The sequence below is a fragment of the Selaginella moellendorffii genome, unplaced genomic scaffold (genome assembly GCF_000143415.4).
Source record: "Selaginella moellendorffii unplaced genomic scaffold, v1.0 SELMOscaffold_66, whole genome shotgun sequence".
Lineage (NCBI taxonomy): Eukaryota > Viridiplantae > Streptophyta > Lycopodiopsida > Selaginellales > Selaginellaceae > Selaginella > Selaginella moellendorffii.
Genome location: NW_003314327.1, coordinates 159265 through 173298, shown reverse-complemented (window position 1 = coordinate 173298; position 14034 = coordinate 159265). Strand labels below are relative to the sequence as shown.

The window sequence follows — 14034 nt, the reverse complement described above, 5'->3', positions numbered from 1 at the left end:
AAGGGGGTTTTTGTTCGCGAGCTGCGTGGGGACCCGCGAGCGATGGCGCTGGCGCTTGCCGCGAGGATTTCGTGGCGCCAACGGCTTGGCTTCCAGGTTTGTCCATGCAATTCTCCTTATGATATTCTGAGTGGCGAGGATCGATCAATCCAGTTGGCTTAGAAGAATCTTGCGAGCTACAGCCTAAACAATGTGGCAATGTTTCGATAAGCAAAGGTTTCTTTTTCTTTGTCTTCTCTTTCTTATGATTTTTTGCTCTTTCCTTTTCTTCTTTTTTTCTAGACACGTCCATTAACCGGCTTGAAAGTTCACAAGATCGCGTGGACACCTCCAAAGACAACGTGATCGGCCATCCCTTTCCTCTACATGGCGATACAAAAAGATATGAACAGAAGATGGCTTTTTACGTAACATAAAGTCAGAGGGGTCGGTTGAGCTTGCACTGGCTGAAAAGGACGCGGGCAGACTCCAGAAGTCTTGCACAGGCCAAAACGCTATGCTCGAGCGAGTAGTTTAAGCTGCTCAAAAGATGGTAGAGGCTTCCTATCTGTGTAATTGACCAGTGCAAGATGAAAGACTGTGCAGGGCAGGCAGGGAACAGTGTCTACGTGCTCTTGCAGTGTCAAAGCTGCAAAAGATTGACACTAAGACTAATTTTTCGATCAGGTTTGCGACATTTTCCTCTGATGGTTTTACTGACTTTTGTATGCGAGGCAACAAAATGGCAGGAAGAAAATGGCGACGGTATTTTTTCAGCGTTCCAGAACAGTCGGGGGTAGAAAGGTGGAAAGAAAAGCTTAATGCGGCAAAACAAAGGTCAAGATAGAGGCCCACAACACCACATTATCAACAGGTTCTGCCTCCTTTGCCTTTTCTTTACATTTTCCTCACCAGTACCTTTCTTGCAGAGAAAGTCTAGACGGGTTTAACAAAAGACTTGCGGTACATATTCTGACCGACTCTATTAAGGGGTGGGAGCAAGTCCCCGGTAAGCTTAACAAATCGTACCTCTGGAAGTCAAGATTATGTTTCACTTTGCTGACCACAGACGCTTAAAACATGCCGCTCATGACATGATTCTATCCTTTCCTGGCATTTTATACTTGAATCTCAAGCCTTTTTCTAGCTTTTCATTTGCATTGTTTTTTTTTGTATTCTTGGACAACTGTTCCTTCTTAATGGGCCCCTGTACCTCGATTTCATATTCATACATAGAATCCAGCTATGCTTCGCTGCTCTTACTGGACTCCTCCCTATTCATTCTTGAGCTTCGTTTCTCTCGCTACTTCTTGTGCCAGAAGATGCCGAAGGTTCCGTTGTCTTAAAGCACTTTGTTGGCTTCAAGTTTATGCGGCTCGTTGAAGGCTCTTCAGAAAACTTGTAAGTGATTTTAGTGCGCTATCTCAGCTGATATCGATAGTTTTTCTTGTAGGTTCTTCCATTTCAGATCCATGAAACAAGACTGATGCAAGGCACTAGGGAGAGAAACTTTAGAAATTTTCGGGGCCTGGTCAGTGTCGGTAGCAATTCATGGCGAATGCACTCCATTTGAAGATGTCATTGACGGGATTTTGTGCAGAATTCCATGGCAATGCAAGAGAATTGCTGTGCGTGAGCATCTCAAAAGCGCTTCCAGGAATTCAGGCTGAACAGGAAGCTCATTGCTGAAGAGTAATGAAACCAAACCTGAGAGAGATATGGAGGGTGCTTCTGGTGATGATTTCGAAGATCAGTCGGACCTGCAAGCATCTAAGAAAAGATACCATCGTCACACCGTCCAGCAAACACGGCAGCTGGAGATGTGGGTACATGAGCTTGAATTCTCGTCATTTACGGGTTTTTCCCACAGGTTCTTTAAGGAGTGTCCTCATCCCGATGAGAAACAAAGGCAAGAACTCGGCAGAGAGCTCGGACTTGAACCACGCCAGGTCAAGTTTTGGTTTCAGAATCGACGTACTCAGATGAAGGTGTTTGCCTTGCCATCAGGTGCTTTTTTTCTTGTTCAGAAGATGATCCATGATTGCAGGCTCATCACGAACGGGCAGACAATTCCATTTTAAGAGCTGAGAATGAGAACTTGCGAACTGAGAACATCGCATTGCGAGAGGCCCTGAAGGACGCGAGCTGTCCCAAATGTGGAGGGCAGCTTACGCCAGGAGAGATGTCTTTCACCGAGCAGCAGCTCCGGATTGAAAATGCTCGTCTGAGAGATGAGGTGAGCAATGTTATCCTGCCTGGTCGAAACGCTGAATTTCGTGTCTTTGATGCAGCTGAATAGAGTGTCGGCTTTGGTAGCGAAGTACATAACTCGATCGGCCATCCCGTTGAACATTCTCCCAGATTTTCCCTTCGATATCACTGCAACTGGAACGTCGGACTCCGTCGCGGTTCCATCCATTCTAGAAGTGGCTAGTCGACCGGGCGGCGTGACGGAATCCGAGAAACCAGTTATCGCAGAGCTTGCAATAGTTGCGATGGAAGAGCTGCTGCTGGTTGCAGCTGAAACAGACGGTGCACTGTGGAGTAGTGTGGATGGAACAAAAGAAGTTTTGAGTCAGGAGGAGTATTTCAGACAATTTCCAAGAGGTCTGGGGCCAAGGCTGATGGGAATGGAAACAGAAGCATCAAGAGAGACTGGTCTGGTCATGATGAATGCAGCGGGGCTGATTGATACCATCATGAACGTTGTGAGTACTTCCGAGTGTGTCTTTTTCGCAGTTTTTTAACCATTCCAAGGTTCTGCAGGGCAGATGGGTCGACATGTTTTCGAACATAGTGTCAAGAGCTTTTACTACGCAAGTTCTCACCACTGGCGTCGGCGGCAATTGGAACAACGCGCTGCAACTGGTGAGAAAGTCTTGACTTTTACATTTTGTTTTTTCGAGGCTGGAAACATCAAGCAAAACTGCCTGATAGTTGTATGCAGAATTGCAAATCCTTTCGCCTTTGGTTCCTACACGGGAGTTCTTCTTTCTCAGGTACTGCAAGCAGCATTCCGAACGCGTGTGGGCGATTGTTGATGTCTCTATCGACGGCCTTCGGGATAATCCGGCCCCGCAATTGCGGTGCAGGATGCGTCCTTCTGGTTTCTTCATCGAAGACTTGCAAAATGGATACTCAAAGGTTCGTCTTGCTATTCTCGAGCCTGTACAGTTTCATTCGTATGGTCTTCCTGTAGGTGACGGCAGTGCAACACATAGAAGCCGATCACCGCCAAACTGAAAACATATATCATGGGCTGATGTGCAGTGGTGCGGCCTTCGGCGCAAAGAGATGGCTCGCCATCTTGCAGCGTCAGTGCGAGAGGCTGGGAATCATGCTAACCAACAACATATCAGCTAGAGATCTGGGTGGTATGTTTGAATGCATTTGTCCTGCCACCTAAAGCTTTAAAGTGTTGCTTTTCCTTTTTCTTTCTTTTGGTTGCAGTCATTCCAAATGCAAATGGTCGGCGGAGCATGCTGTTCCTCGCCCAGCGCATGACGAGTAACTACTGCGCGGGTGTTAGTGCCTCGATTGTACACACATGGACCACGCTCTCTGGCGCCGGCGAAGAGGACATCCGCGTAATGACTCGTAAGAGCGTCAACAATCCAGGTGAACCTCCCGGCATTGTTCTCAGCGCTGCGACGTCCCTGTGGGTGCCGGTAAACTCGCAGCGCCTGTTCGAGTTCCTCCGGGACGAGAGGCTGCGAAGCGAGGTAAGCCCAGCTTCTTGTCCCTCATTACAAATGACATTTACGTTTCTAGTGGGATATCCTTTCAAACGGTGGTGCAGTCCAGGAGATAGCACGAGTTGCAACCGGCCAAGACCCCGGCTGCGTCGTCTCGCTCCTCCGCGTTGGTGTAAGCACACACTTTAAAAGCAGCAGCTTTGGACGACTACTAACCTTTTTTTTTTGGCCTCCTTTTTACTACGGCAGGCATTGAATACGTCGCAGAGCAACATGCTCATCTTGCAGGAGAGCTGTACCGATGCATCCGGTTCGCTCATAGTTTACGCTCCCGTAGATATTCCGGCGATGAATCTGGTGATGCAAGGAGGGGATCCAGCCACCGTGGCGCTGTTACCGTCAGGATTTGCCATCTCACCGGATGGAGCAGTATCTCAACGTACAACGCAAGAGGGTGGCGGTGCTGGCGGTGGCGGTGGTGCTGATCTAGCAGAGGCAAGCTCTTCTTCTAGCAGCGGCGCTCTCCTCACGGTGGCTTTCCAGATACTAGTCAGCAACGTCCCCACCGCCAAGCTAAACTTGGAGTCCGTGGCCACTGTCAACAGCCTCATCTCCAGCACCGTGCAACGCATCAAGACCGCTCTCGGCTGCTGCTAAGTTTCAGTCTCGAGCATGGATTGGACAGAGAAAGAGCGACAGTGGTTTCGATATAGCTTTCGGATTGGACAGAGAAAGAGCTAGTACAGGCATTACAGGCATGGAGAAGATCGCAGCTTTCAAGACAAACAGAGGAGGAGAGAACTCACAGGGAGAGATAGCAAACATCACGGGAAAGAAAAAGGACAGAGTCAAGAGCGCACCACAGACGATCCTTCCTCGCCTCTGGCCAGAATATTTCCATCGAGAAACTTCCGTTTTTCCAGACCAGGCAAGGCTAATGGTTCGGGTATTGACTCTCCTTTTTCTGATCCATCGTTCCTTTTTTTTTCATTTTTTTTTTTCATTTTTATCTGAGATATTACGGACTCATCAGCACATTTTTTTTTTCTCTACTGTTCAACGATAGCTTTGCTGTCTCTTTTAGAATTTTTGTTCGTCCCGTGCCTTGTATTTCAAAGAGGACCATGTGGGATAGTGTCAACCACAATAAAACAGCGCAAAGAGCCAGGAAGAAACAAATTTGATACACAGTCATGTTTGTTCTGCCATCCCTTTCCTGTCTGTCTTCTGATCTTCCTCTTCTTCTTCCTTACAAAGCTCCAAAAGCTCGATCCAAGTAAATCGTCCCGTTTGTTCCTGCGTTTGAGGAGAACTTTAACCAAACTTTTACTACTCGAGAGAGATCAAACCAAATGAGCTTTGGTGCGCTGTAACTTCACAAAGTACCCCTACAAGAAGAATCCGATCCCATATATTTGGTTGTTCTTCTGCCCCCTCCAGTGAATACGGGGAATTAAATTTATCGGTTCTCCCATCCCTTTCCGAGTGGATCACTGGAACCTCCCTATTGAAAAGATTTGATCAGTCCTAGATAGAACTCGTCGTCTCGGGAATCTAATTTTTTTAAGCTCAAACGGGTACCTTTGTATATGATTTGTTCCTCTTTCTTTTTGTTCTTTAGCGTCCTCCTCCAGCAAATACCATATTAAAAATTGTTTCGACTGTGGCAATTCACAATCACTCTTTTTTTTCTTGTTGTGTTTTAAAAAAGAAAGTACCTTCGTCCGGAGGAAGGTTGGGCTGATCCGCCAAAACAGTTTGCATTGCAACAATATCATTTGCCTTTGTGTCGTAAGTCAGACTGGAAATAATATCGGCTTTGAGAGCATATCTGCAAAGTACTCGATTAGAACATTTCCTGAAGAAAAAAAAACAAGTATTTTGGCAACCCAGGCAAACTTGCCAAAAAAAAAAAACCGAAGAAAAATTGAAAATTGAGGAGCTTACTCGTCTCTGTGCATGGCGTACAAGTCTTTGAGTCCACTGACGCAATCTTCTAGACTGGGCCGGGAACCAAAACGCTGCTGGACCTGCTGCCTTGTAGGCTTGGGCTTCTCGTTCTTCAAAAGATTGGCCGCGTCTCGCCACAGCTTCTCAAAATCTTTGCAAACATCCTCCAGATCCAGCCTTGAATGACAAAAAACAGCAAAAATATCGATCGGACACACAGACAAGAGCAAATCACTTACAGTGTTTCACGCATGATGGACAAGATTTTCTCCAGCGACTCGGCTTGTTTCCCGACGAGGTCATCCCTCCCTTCCAATTCCTCAAAACAATCCCTGGACAGGAGAAGCTATGGAGAAAATCAACCCCCGAGAGAGAGGAAGAAATCTAAAACCATACCGGGAAACGCTGGATCACAGCCGCCGCATTGGAGAAGAGACCCAGCAACTTACCTTGCGAGGTATTCCATCGCGCCACACATTCGTTGGCTCTCTTGTATCGCTGCTCATATTTTTTCACGAGCCTCTCCATTAGGGCAAATGTAAACTAAACTAATATTAACATAGATAATAATTAATGAACTACATTAGATTTCTAGCACCTTAACAACTTCCACCATCGAAGGTCTTTGGCTTTGCTCCACTTTCGTGCACCACAATCCAATTTGGATCAACCTCTCTATTTTGCTTCTCTTGGTCCTATCCATGCCTTGATCTATCACCACCTCAAGCGTGCTTGATACATTTTTCCTGCTCATCCTCTCATCCACGGCACTGAGGCCTGTGATGATCTCCAAAACCACGATCCCAAAGCTGTAGACATCCAGTGCCTTTGTAACTTTCGTTTGTGTCAGCCACTCTGGAGCCATGTATCCTGGAGTTCCCTTGATCGCAGTCACCGCATTGTCTGTTCTACCATCGCCTCCGAGAATCCTGGACAGTCCAAAGTCAGAGATCTTTGCCGTGAAGCTCTCGTCCAGGAGTACGTTCTGAGGCTTGATGTCGAGGTGCAGCACTGTGCTGCTGCATTCTTCGTGAAGATATGCAAGGCCCCTGGCTATGTCCTGAACTATCGAAAACCTCCGGTTCCAATCCAAGCTCTTCGCTTTGCTGCTGTCGAAGAGCCACCTATCGAGCGAGCCATTGTGGACGTAGTCGTAAACCAGGAAGTGGTGTGGTTTTTGAGAGCAGTAGCCTCTCAGGGTGACCAAGTTTCTGTGATGGATGTTGCAAATGGCTCTCACCTCCGCCTTGAACTGCTTCTCGCCTTGGTTTGAATCGTCAAGGAGCTTGACAGCAATCCTGGATCCATCCGACAGAGATCCTTCGAAAACTGTGCCGAATCCTCCACTGCCAATCCTCTTGCTGAAGTTTCTCGTGGCCATTTCCAGCTCCCTCAAGTTGAAAGGACGTGGAGCTTGTGCAGCACCAGAGACTATAGCCTGCGAGCTCTGTCGACGGCTTTTGAAGTAGAAATCAACCTTGTTCTTCCAATAAGCAACCGCTGAGACGATGACTGTCACTGTGAGCGCAGCAATCCCTAGGACTGCCGTTATAAGAACTCCGGTTTTGCTATGGTTGGCGTTGCGTACTACCAACTTAGACGTCCCGGTTTTCACCTTGATAAATGCCGAGAACGCTGGAGCTCTTGTCACGTTGAGTGTGTAAACTTCCGTGAGATGAAAGCACGTCCTATTGTTGTCCTCGAAAAGAACTGCCTTGCACGAACTATTCGTCAAGCACGTCTCCAGGCAGTCCGCCTGTGACAAGATAGCTCCTTGCATGAACTTGAGCGGCAAGTAGTCGTAGAACTTATCCCCTGCCACCAACCTGTACTCCATAGCTAAGTCCCCTTCATGAGAAAGACGGCAACCAAGCGTGCCGTCCAAAGAATCCACTGGCTCCAAGTAAGTTTGCGTGCCTTTGTCAGACTTCAAGCCTATGCAATGGCACTCGCCTTCCCTGGTCATACTGTATCTTCCGCAGACCCCCGGATAAGAGAGATCCCAGCCAATCCAGCCATTGAAGAACTTGGTCAGATCGAGGATGTCCCAGTCGATGTCCGCAACCACTTCTCCAGTAGAGAAGAGCTGTATTCTCCTCACACTGTAGACTATGCTCAGTGCTACCGACTGAATAACTGTCATTTTCCTGTTGTAGACATTGAAGCTCGAAAAGTTGACGCCAACAAAACCAATCTCTTGGTCGAACTTCCACACTCCATAGCGCTGCAGAGGCGACTGAGCGGACAAGACCAATGCGTAAGGTTGTACTTCGAATGAAAAGTATCCTTCACCTGTTCCACCGGGACTACTGGAAACTAGTTTCATCCCCGTTTTTATCAGCTGGTGAGGTACAAGAGTATCCGTAGGATGATCAAAGCTTTGCCACACAACCTGGTCATCTTCCCTGTAAAGAACAAGGTTTCCAGTTTGATTCAGCCGCATGCCTGCCACACCAAGTCCAGACGTTTTAGTCGACCAGCTTTCGGTGCCGTCAGGATTATAGAGTACCAGGTTTCCATCGACTTGGAGCTTCAAACTTGCACCGAGAGGCACCGGCCTTCCGTTGTTTGCTTTCCACACTGCGCTGGTATGATTTTCACCGCCTGCTTTTACGTAATACACCGCCAAGTAGAAGAGACCTGTTTTGCTGCTAGTAAAACCCGCAGCGAAGGCACGCTTGGATAAATTCTGGCAGAGAAACGGATGGAGGTCCCCGTTGAGCGTCCAGTTGAAGTTCGAGTCAACAGCAATCTCAGGATTGCCTGGAAACCCGATGTCGAGGAGACATTTGCACGAGGGGCAGAAGCAGAGAAGTATGACAAGCAGAAGCTCGATGGGTGCGTCGAACATCCCTGTTAAAATCCCAGCGTCAGTGCCATGTATTGATTTAGTTGGCTCGAGTTTGTCGCTTACGAAGAGTTTCAGCCGGCGGGCTGCCCATGGCATAGCAACTGGGGTAAGGCAAGTGCCGGCTATATGCTTCACCAAGTGTTTAGACGCAGGCAACGCCAAATGCCTTCTCTAAAATTAAACAATATGAAAATCAGAAACCAGCTAGCAAGGAATATTTCTTTTTCTTTTCTCTTTCCTCTCTTTATTTCTGTTCTTTTTGTTTTTTGCAAAATCTATAAGGCATACCTGATAAATTATTCTGTAGCCGAGAACGAGACGATGTATCATCCCAGCCAGCCGGACTGGGCGTTTAAGGTTAATATATAGCAATATGACTGTCAGTACGTCGAAGCAGGCGAGAAAACTATGGAAAGTGAACAAAACTTTCAAGAAATACCAGATGTTCCATCGTCGTCAGAGATCCTCAAACTGAAACTGATTAGCATATTCGAAAAGAGTTTATTTGCCTTGTCTCGATTTCCTCCGAGACCAGCGAGCTTTGAGTTTGAGATTCTCAATCATCCTCCAGACCCAGTAAGTTCTTCCTTTGCACCAATTTGCTACTTTTTAAGTTCATCCTTGTAACAACCGAGGAGTTAAGAAAAAAGACCTGAAGCTTAAACCATCGAGCCCTAAGATTTTACCCAATTACTTTCGGAGGGAAATTCAATTCCAAGAACTCATGAGATTACACCGCTACAGCGCACACAAATTCTATCCCACAATGTACAGCTGCAGCTAAAGAAGTGTTCAAGCAAATCTATAAGGGTGGTGGATATATTCAGAATATATTTGCATTTTTAGGATATTCTACCATCTAATGGTTGTCATTCATTTAGATTAATTTTGCATTTATAATTTATAAATTTTCCTAAAAACTTTTTAGTATATTATTTTTATTTAACTATTTAAGGCTAATATAAATAGGTACTTCCACTCAATAAATAAAATAATCATAAGCAATAATAACATACTTATTGCTAGCAATTGATCATGGAAAAGGTCCCATAAGGTCAAATGCCACTAACTCAAACGGACGAAAAATTGTAATCAACTCTAACCATTCTTCTGTAGCACAAGGGGGAGTATTATGAGCTTCACACCAAACGCAGCTACGCAGCTACTGGATAACATCATGTTACATCTTTAGCCAATAGAAAGACCTGCGCAATGTCTTAGTCATATGATGATGTCCCATATGCTCGCCTAAAACAGGAGAATCATGATAGGCATGGAGAAACTATAGAATAAAGATGGAAGGCACCACCAGCCGCAAATGATCATCAGAATCCATCCCCACAAAATAAAAAAGGCTGTTTTCAAGATGATATTGAGAATGTAAATGCCGGAATGGCAAGTTATCAACAAGTGATGCAGGATTCTCAAACCCATCCTGAAGCCTTCAAATCCATGGTTCAATTTTTTGAGCCTTGTGAACCTCATCAAGAAAAAGGTAAATCTTGCTCTACATCTTGTGGACACTGAAGGTCAAGTACAACTACCACCAATGGCACAAAATCCTTGTCTAGAAATCCACAAATGTTGGAATAACATGCTTATCAAAAACATGAGAAGACAGTGAAGAAGAAAGAGGAGCTCGAGAAAGGGCATCAGCATCAACTATAAAACTTTAAGAGCGATGAAAAACATTAAAATCATATATCTAAAGTTTCAAAGCCCACCAAGTAGTATGACTAATCAAGTTTTTTCATTTCAATAATGAAGTAATGGCAGCATGATTTCCTTCTAGTAACATCCAAGAACCACGTAGATATACATGAAGTTTCTTGAAACCCCAAATTACTGCTAAACACTCCTTTATCATCAAATAGTTCACCTCTACTAATTGTAATATATGGTTGATGTATACAATAGGATGGCACTGACGAGGCATACTCGGGCTCTCTTGCATTAGCACACTTCCAAGACTAATATTAAAAGCATCTATGCACAAAATGAAAAGTCGAGTATAGTCAGGATATGCCAAAACCGGAGGAGTCGTCAATAGCTCTTTGAAATCTATGAACTCCCACTCACAGTCCATAGACTAAATGAAGGATTACATTAAGGGCTTTAGCAATGCTTGCAATAGTGCAATGTGATCAGAAAGATGATTCACAAAACAATCGAGATACTGCACTTTGCCCAAAAAGCACTGTACATTATTCACACACTTCAGAGTAGGAAACTCTAGAACAGCCATAAGTTTGTCATGATCAACTTGCAAACCTTCACGAAAAATATGGTATCTAACATAAGTTGTGTCCTTGGATCCAAATACGTATTTTGACCACTTTAACTTTAAACTAATGTTCTGTAATTAATCCAATACCTTACAAAAATCACAAATATGTTCTTCCCACGTCCCCTCCGAACAGATCAAGACATTATCAATGAAGTCAGTGTAAGCAACCAAAGAGAACGACTCGAGAGACGGTCCATGGGGTTCAAATATAGAGGGAAAGGGCCTATGAATAAGAGTGCACTTCTTTTTCCAATCGGTTAAGGGTTTTGGGATATTTGGGGTTAAACGTCCTTGGGTGTGAATAGTACTGGGTTGGGTGACCTCCCGGGAAGTCCAAACTCAGGAGCTTACAGTCAGCAGTCACCTCTAGTATATTACAAAAAACCTTGTCTATCATCCACTAAAAAGTCATTGGAGCATTGGTCATACCAAACAGCATCACCAAAAATTCATACAAACCAAATGGTATATGAAAAACAGTCTTAAGAATATTTTCTTTGGCCATAAATACTTGTTAGTACCCAGAAGCAAGATCTAGCTTAGTTAACCAATGACTTCTCCCCAGATGATCCAAGAGATTAACAGTGTGAGGAAGAGGGTACACATCATGGATTGTCACTTCATTTAACAGACGATAGTTGATGTAGAAACAAATACTCTCACTAAACTTTGTCACAAGATGAGGTTCACATGCTCAAGGACTTTGCGACTTTTAAATAACACCCTTTTTTAACTGTAAGCTCCTGAGTTTGGACTTCCTGGGAGGTCACCCAGCACAGTACTATTCAAACCCAAAAACATTTAACCCCAAATATCCTAAGACCCTTAACCAATTGGAAAAAAAAAGTGCACTTTTGTTCATAAGCCCTTTCCTTCTATATTTGAACCCTTATAGATCGCCTTTCGAGTTGTTCTCTTTGGTTGCTTACAATTCACCACGCTTCCCTGCAAGTTCACACTCTTGTGAATGGAAGCTGAGAGCTGCAGCTCTCCTGAAAGCCCCGCTCTCTTGACACCCTACCCCTCGGGTCGAGCCTAGTGGGAGCAAACTAGACCAGCCAAATGTCAATCAACATGTGGTGTGATTCCCCTAGCCAACCAACAGAGTCGGACCCGAGACCCCTTTAATACCAAATGTAAGCTCCTGAGCTTGGACTTCCTAGGAGGTCACCCAGCTCAGTACTATTCAAACCCAAAAACACTTAACCCTAAATATCCTAAGACCCTTAACCGATTGGAAAAGAAGGTGCACTCTTGTTCATGGGCCCTTTCCCTCTATATTTGAACCCTTATGGATCGCGTCTCAAATCGTTCTCTTTGCTTGCTTACACTAACATCTCTTTGACATTTACATGTAAAATCTTGATCTCTTTGGGTGATCAATGACGAACAGGAACCATGATTAAACAAGCATCTCTTGTTAGAATTAGATGACATATGGCAATTTTGGCCCCAGATGATAAGTCAAATTCAAAAAGATCAGCATACTCTTTCATGAGCTGGTCAACTGCTACAACATAAAAGCCATCGAAAGGATCGGAAAAGGGAAGAGCAAAACAAGATGGAAACATAGGAGGAAGTAATAGGGAAACAAAAGTAATAAAAGCAAAGGTAAAAACAAAAGGGCAAAAAAGTATGAAAGTAAGAGGAATGGATGAAATATAAGGAGTATGAGATAAGGGGGAGAAGCCTCAAAGTTACACTTAGCATTATTGCTACAACTAATTTATACCAAGGATGAGGTCAAAAGCTTAATTTAGTATCACCCACAATGAGTACAATTCAAGCTTGAGATTGCCCACACGCACAACTAGGTCTACCTCATCCCGTGCATATGCATGTAATGAAAACTAACTCCACCTCATGACACGAATAGAAGATAAACTTGAACTTGTAACAACCAATATGGAGAGAATAATAAAAGATCTCTTATTATAAAAATGAGTTTGGAAAGTAAACATTGGATGAACTGGTGCTGAATGAACCACTTGATGATACTCTTGAAATAAAGATGGAAGGGTCATTGACTTATTTGTGCAAGATCCCTCCATTACTTGTGCGACTCTTCGTTTCCCAAATGCATCTCGGTGTCCAAACTTTCCATACAACAACACCAATAGAATGTTGTTGATACCAAGATCTCCACGCAGAAAATAAAGGCCATCAATTCGGAAAATGCCAACATTGCCGATAGGTGTGACCAACTTCATCATATGTCCAATAGTGAACATCATGGCCATGACCATATCCTCGCCTTTGTCCTTGAACTCGAGCAATAGCAGCATCAACTTCCATTGGAACAAGACCATCTCCCACAAAAAGTGGAGCTGAAAGACGTGTAACGAAAAGTGGAAGAAGAGATATCTCATAATGTTGTGCCAAGAGAAGGGCATTGTCAAAGTGGTTGAAGCATGTGCATACACAAGTTCTACAACATTTTGACGAAGTGCTGGCCAAAACATTCTCAATTTGATCCGTTCTTACATATTTGGCTCCGCATGAAGCAAGAGGCTTCAAAAACAAATGCCAAATTGCATTATTGACTCTGATAGCCCTTGACGAAGATGATGCAATTGTTGTAAGGCATTATTATAATCGTCAATATGTTCGAATACGCATTTGAAGACATCCGGGAGAAGACTTTAATGCCTATGAATAACTACACTCAAACTATTGTACAATTGCAATGCCGTCCCTTGGAAATACGTGGGAAACTCATATAAACATCGAGTATTATCCCAAAAATGATATGTAATAATTACTGTAAAGTGATTGAATAAATAGTACACATCATCCCCAGGATTCTCATGAAAGAACTCCAACCGAATGCAAAGATTGGCATCAAAAGCAGAAGGAATACTACTATCAATTGAGTTTGGTTGTTCAATTGCAAGCACATAGCATCAAGCAATTGTACCAACTACTACTTCAAAGTCAAAGGAGGAGGAAATTGTTACTCTGCCATGAAGATGAATGAAAAGGAAAGAGCAAAAGAAAAAAATTAAAAAAGTTAAATAGAAAAGGAGATTCAAACAATGCAAAAGCTAGATCTAAACAAAAATCTTAAATCCAAACACTCCTTAGGGACAATTAAAGATACTCTTGACCTCCACTAATGTGATATAGAAAGGGAATACAGAAAATGTGCATATTAATTACCCCAAAAACCCTAGCTCATATACAGAAGCGAGTGGTTCAAATTGAAACCAATCCGACAGCTACCAAAATTCCACTATGTTAATATTAGTATATGGCATCATAACTATACACTT

The 14034-nt window shown here is 44.0% G+C and overlaps 3 protein-coding genes across 6 annotated transcripts; 1 reads left to right on the top strand and 2 right to left on the bottom strand.

The window, feature by feature from the left end:
- Window positions 1-22: 22 nt before the first annotated feature.
- Window positions 23-4722, top strand: LOC9649256 (homeobox-leucine zipper protein MERISTEM L1). Of its 3 annotated transcripts, XM_024659157.1 has the most exons (17): window positions 23-96; window positions 154-216; window positions 283-532; window positions 586-666; window positions 729-853; window positions 909-1380; window positions 1433-1510; window positions 1580-1801; window positions 1850-1967; window positions 2027-2215; window positions 2271-2687; window positions 2746-2847; window positions 2917-3123; window positions 3179-3353; window positions 3430-3701; window positions 3751-3846; window positions 3924-4722. In XM_024659157.1, the coding sequence occupies exons 8-17, from the start codon at window positions 1698-1700 to the stop codon at window positions 4329-4331; spliced, it is 2088 nt and encodes a 695-aa protein (XP_024514925.1). In that variant the 5' UTR covers window positions 23-96; window positions 154-216; window positions 283-532; window positions 586-666; window positions 729-853; window positions 909-1380; window positions 1433-1510; window positions 1580-1697; the 3' UTR covers window positions 4332-4722. The 3 variants fall into 3 exon arrangements, with proteins under 3 accessions (XP_024514925.1, XP_024514927.1, XP_002985242.1); XM_024659159.1 differs by having other exon boundaries at window positions 283-666; window positions 2751-2847; window positions 2927-3123; XM_002985196.2 differs by having other exon boundaries at window positions 283-666.
- A 30-nt stretch (window positions 4723-4752) lies between these two features.
- Window positions 4753-6152, bottom strand: LOC112340549 (uncharacterized protein At5g43822-like). Of its 2 annotated transcripts, none has more exons than XM_024659160.1 (6): window positions 6021-6152; window positions 5864-5970; window positions 5622-5801; window positions 5393-5505; window positions 5256-5335; window positions 4753-5201 (listed from the first exon to the last, which is right to left on the bottom strand). In XM_024659160.1, exons 1-5 carry the CDS (start codon window positions 6150-6152, stop codon window positions 5292-5294), a joined length of 576 nt encoding a protein of 191 aa, XP_024514928.1. In that variant the 3' UTR covers window positions 4753-5201; window positions 5256-5291. The 2 variants fall into 2 exon arrangements, with proteins under 2 accessions (XP_024514928.1, XP_024514929.1); XM_024659161.1 differs by having other exon boundaries at window positions 4753-5178.
- Window positions 6153-6207: 55 nt separating this feature from the next.
- On the bottom strand, window positions 6208-8805 carry LOC112340529 (G-type lectin S-receptor-like serine/threonine-protein kinase SD2-5). The gene is made up of 2 exons (XM_024659101.1): window positions 8764-8805; window positions 6208-8646 (listed from the first exon to the last, which is right to left on the bottom strand). The coding sequence occupies exons 1-2, from the start codon at window positions 8803-8805 to the stop codon at window positions 6208-6210; spliced, it is 2481 nt and encodes an 826-aa protein (XP_024514869.1).
- Between the last annotated feature and the right edge of the window lie 5229 nt (window positions 8806-14034).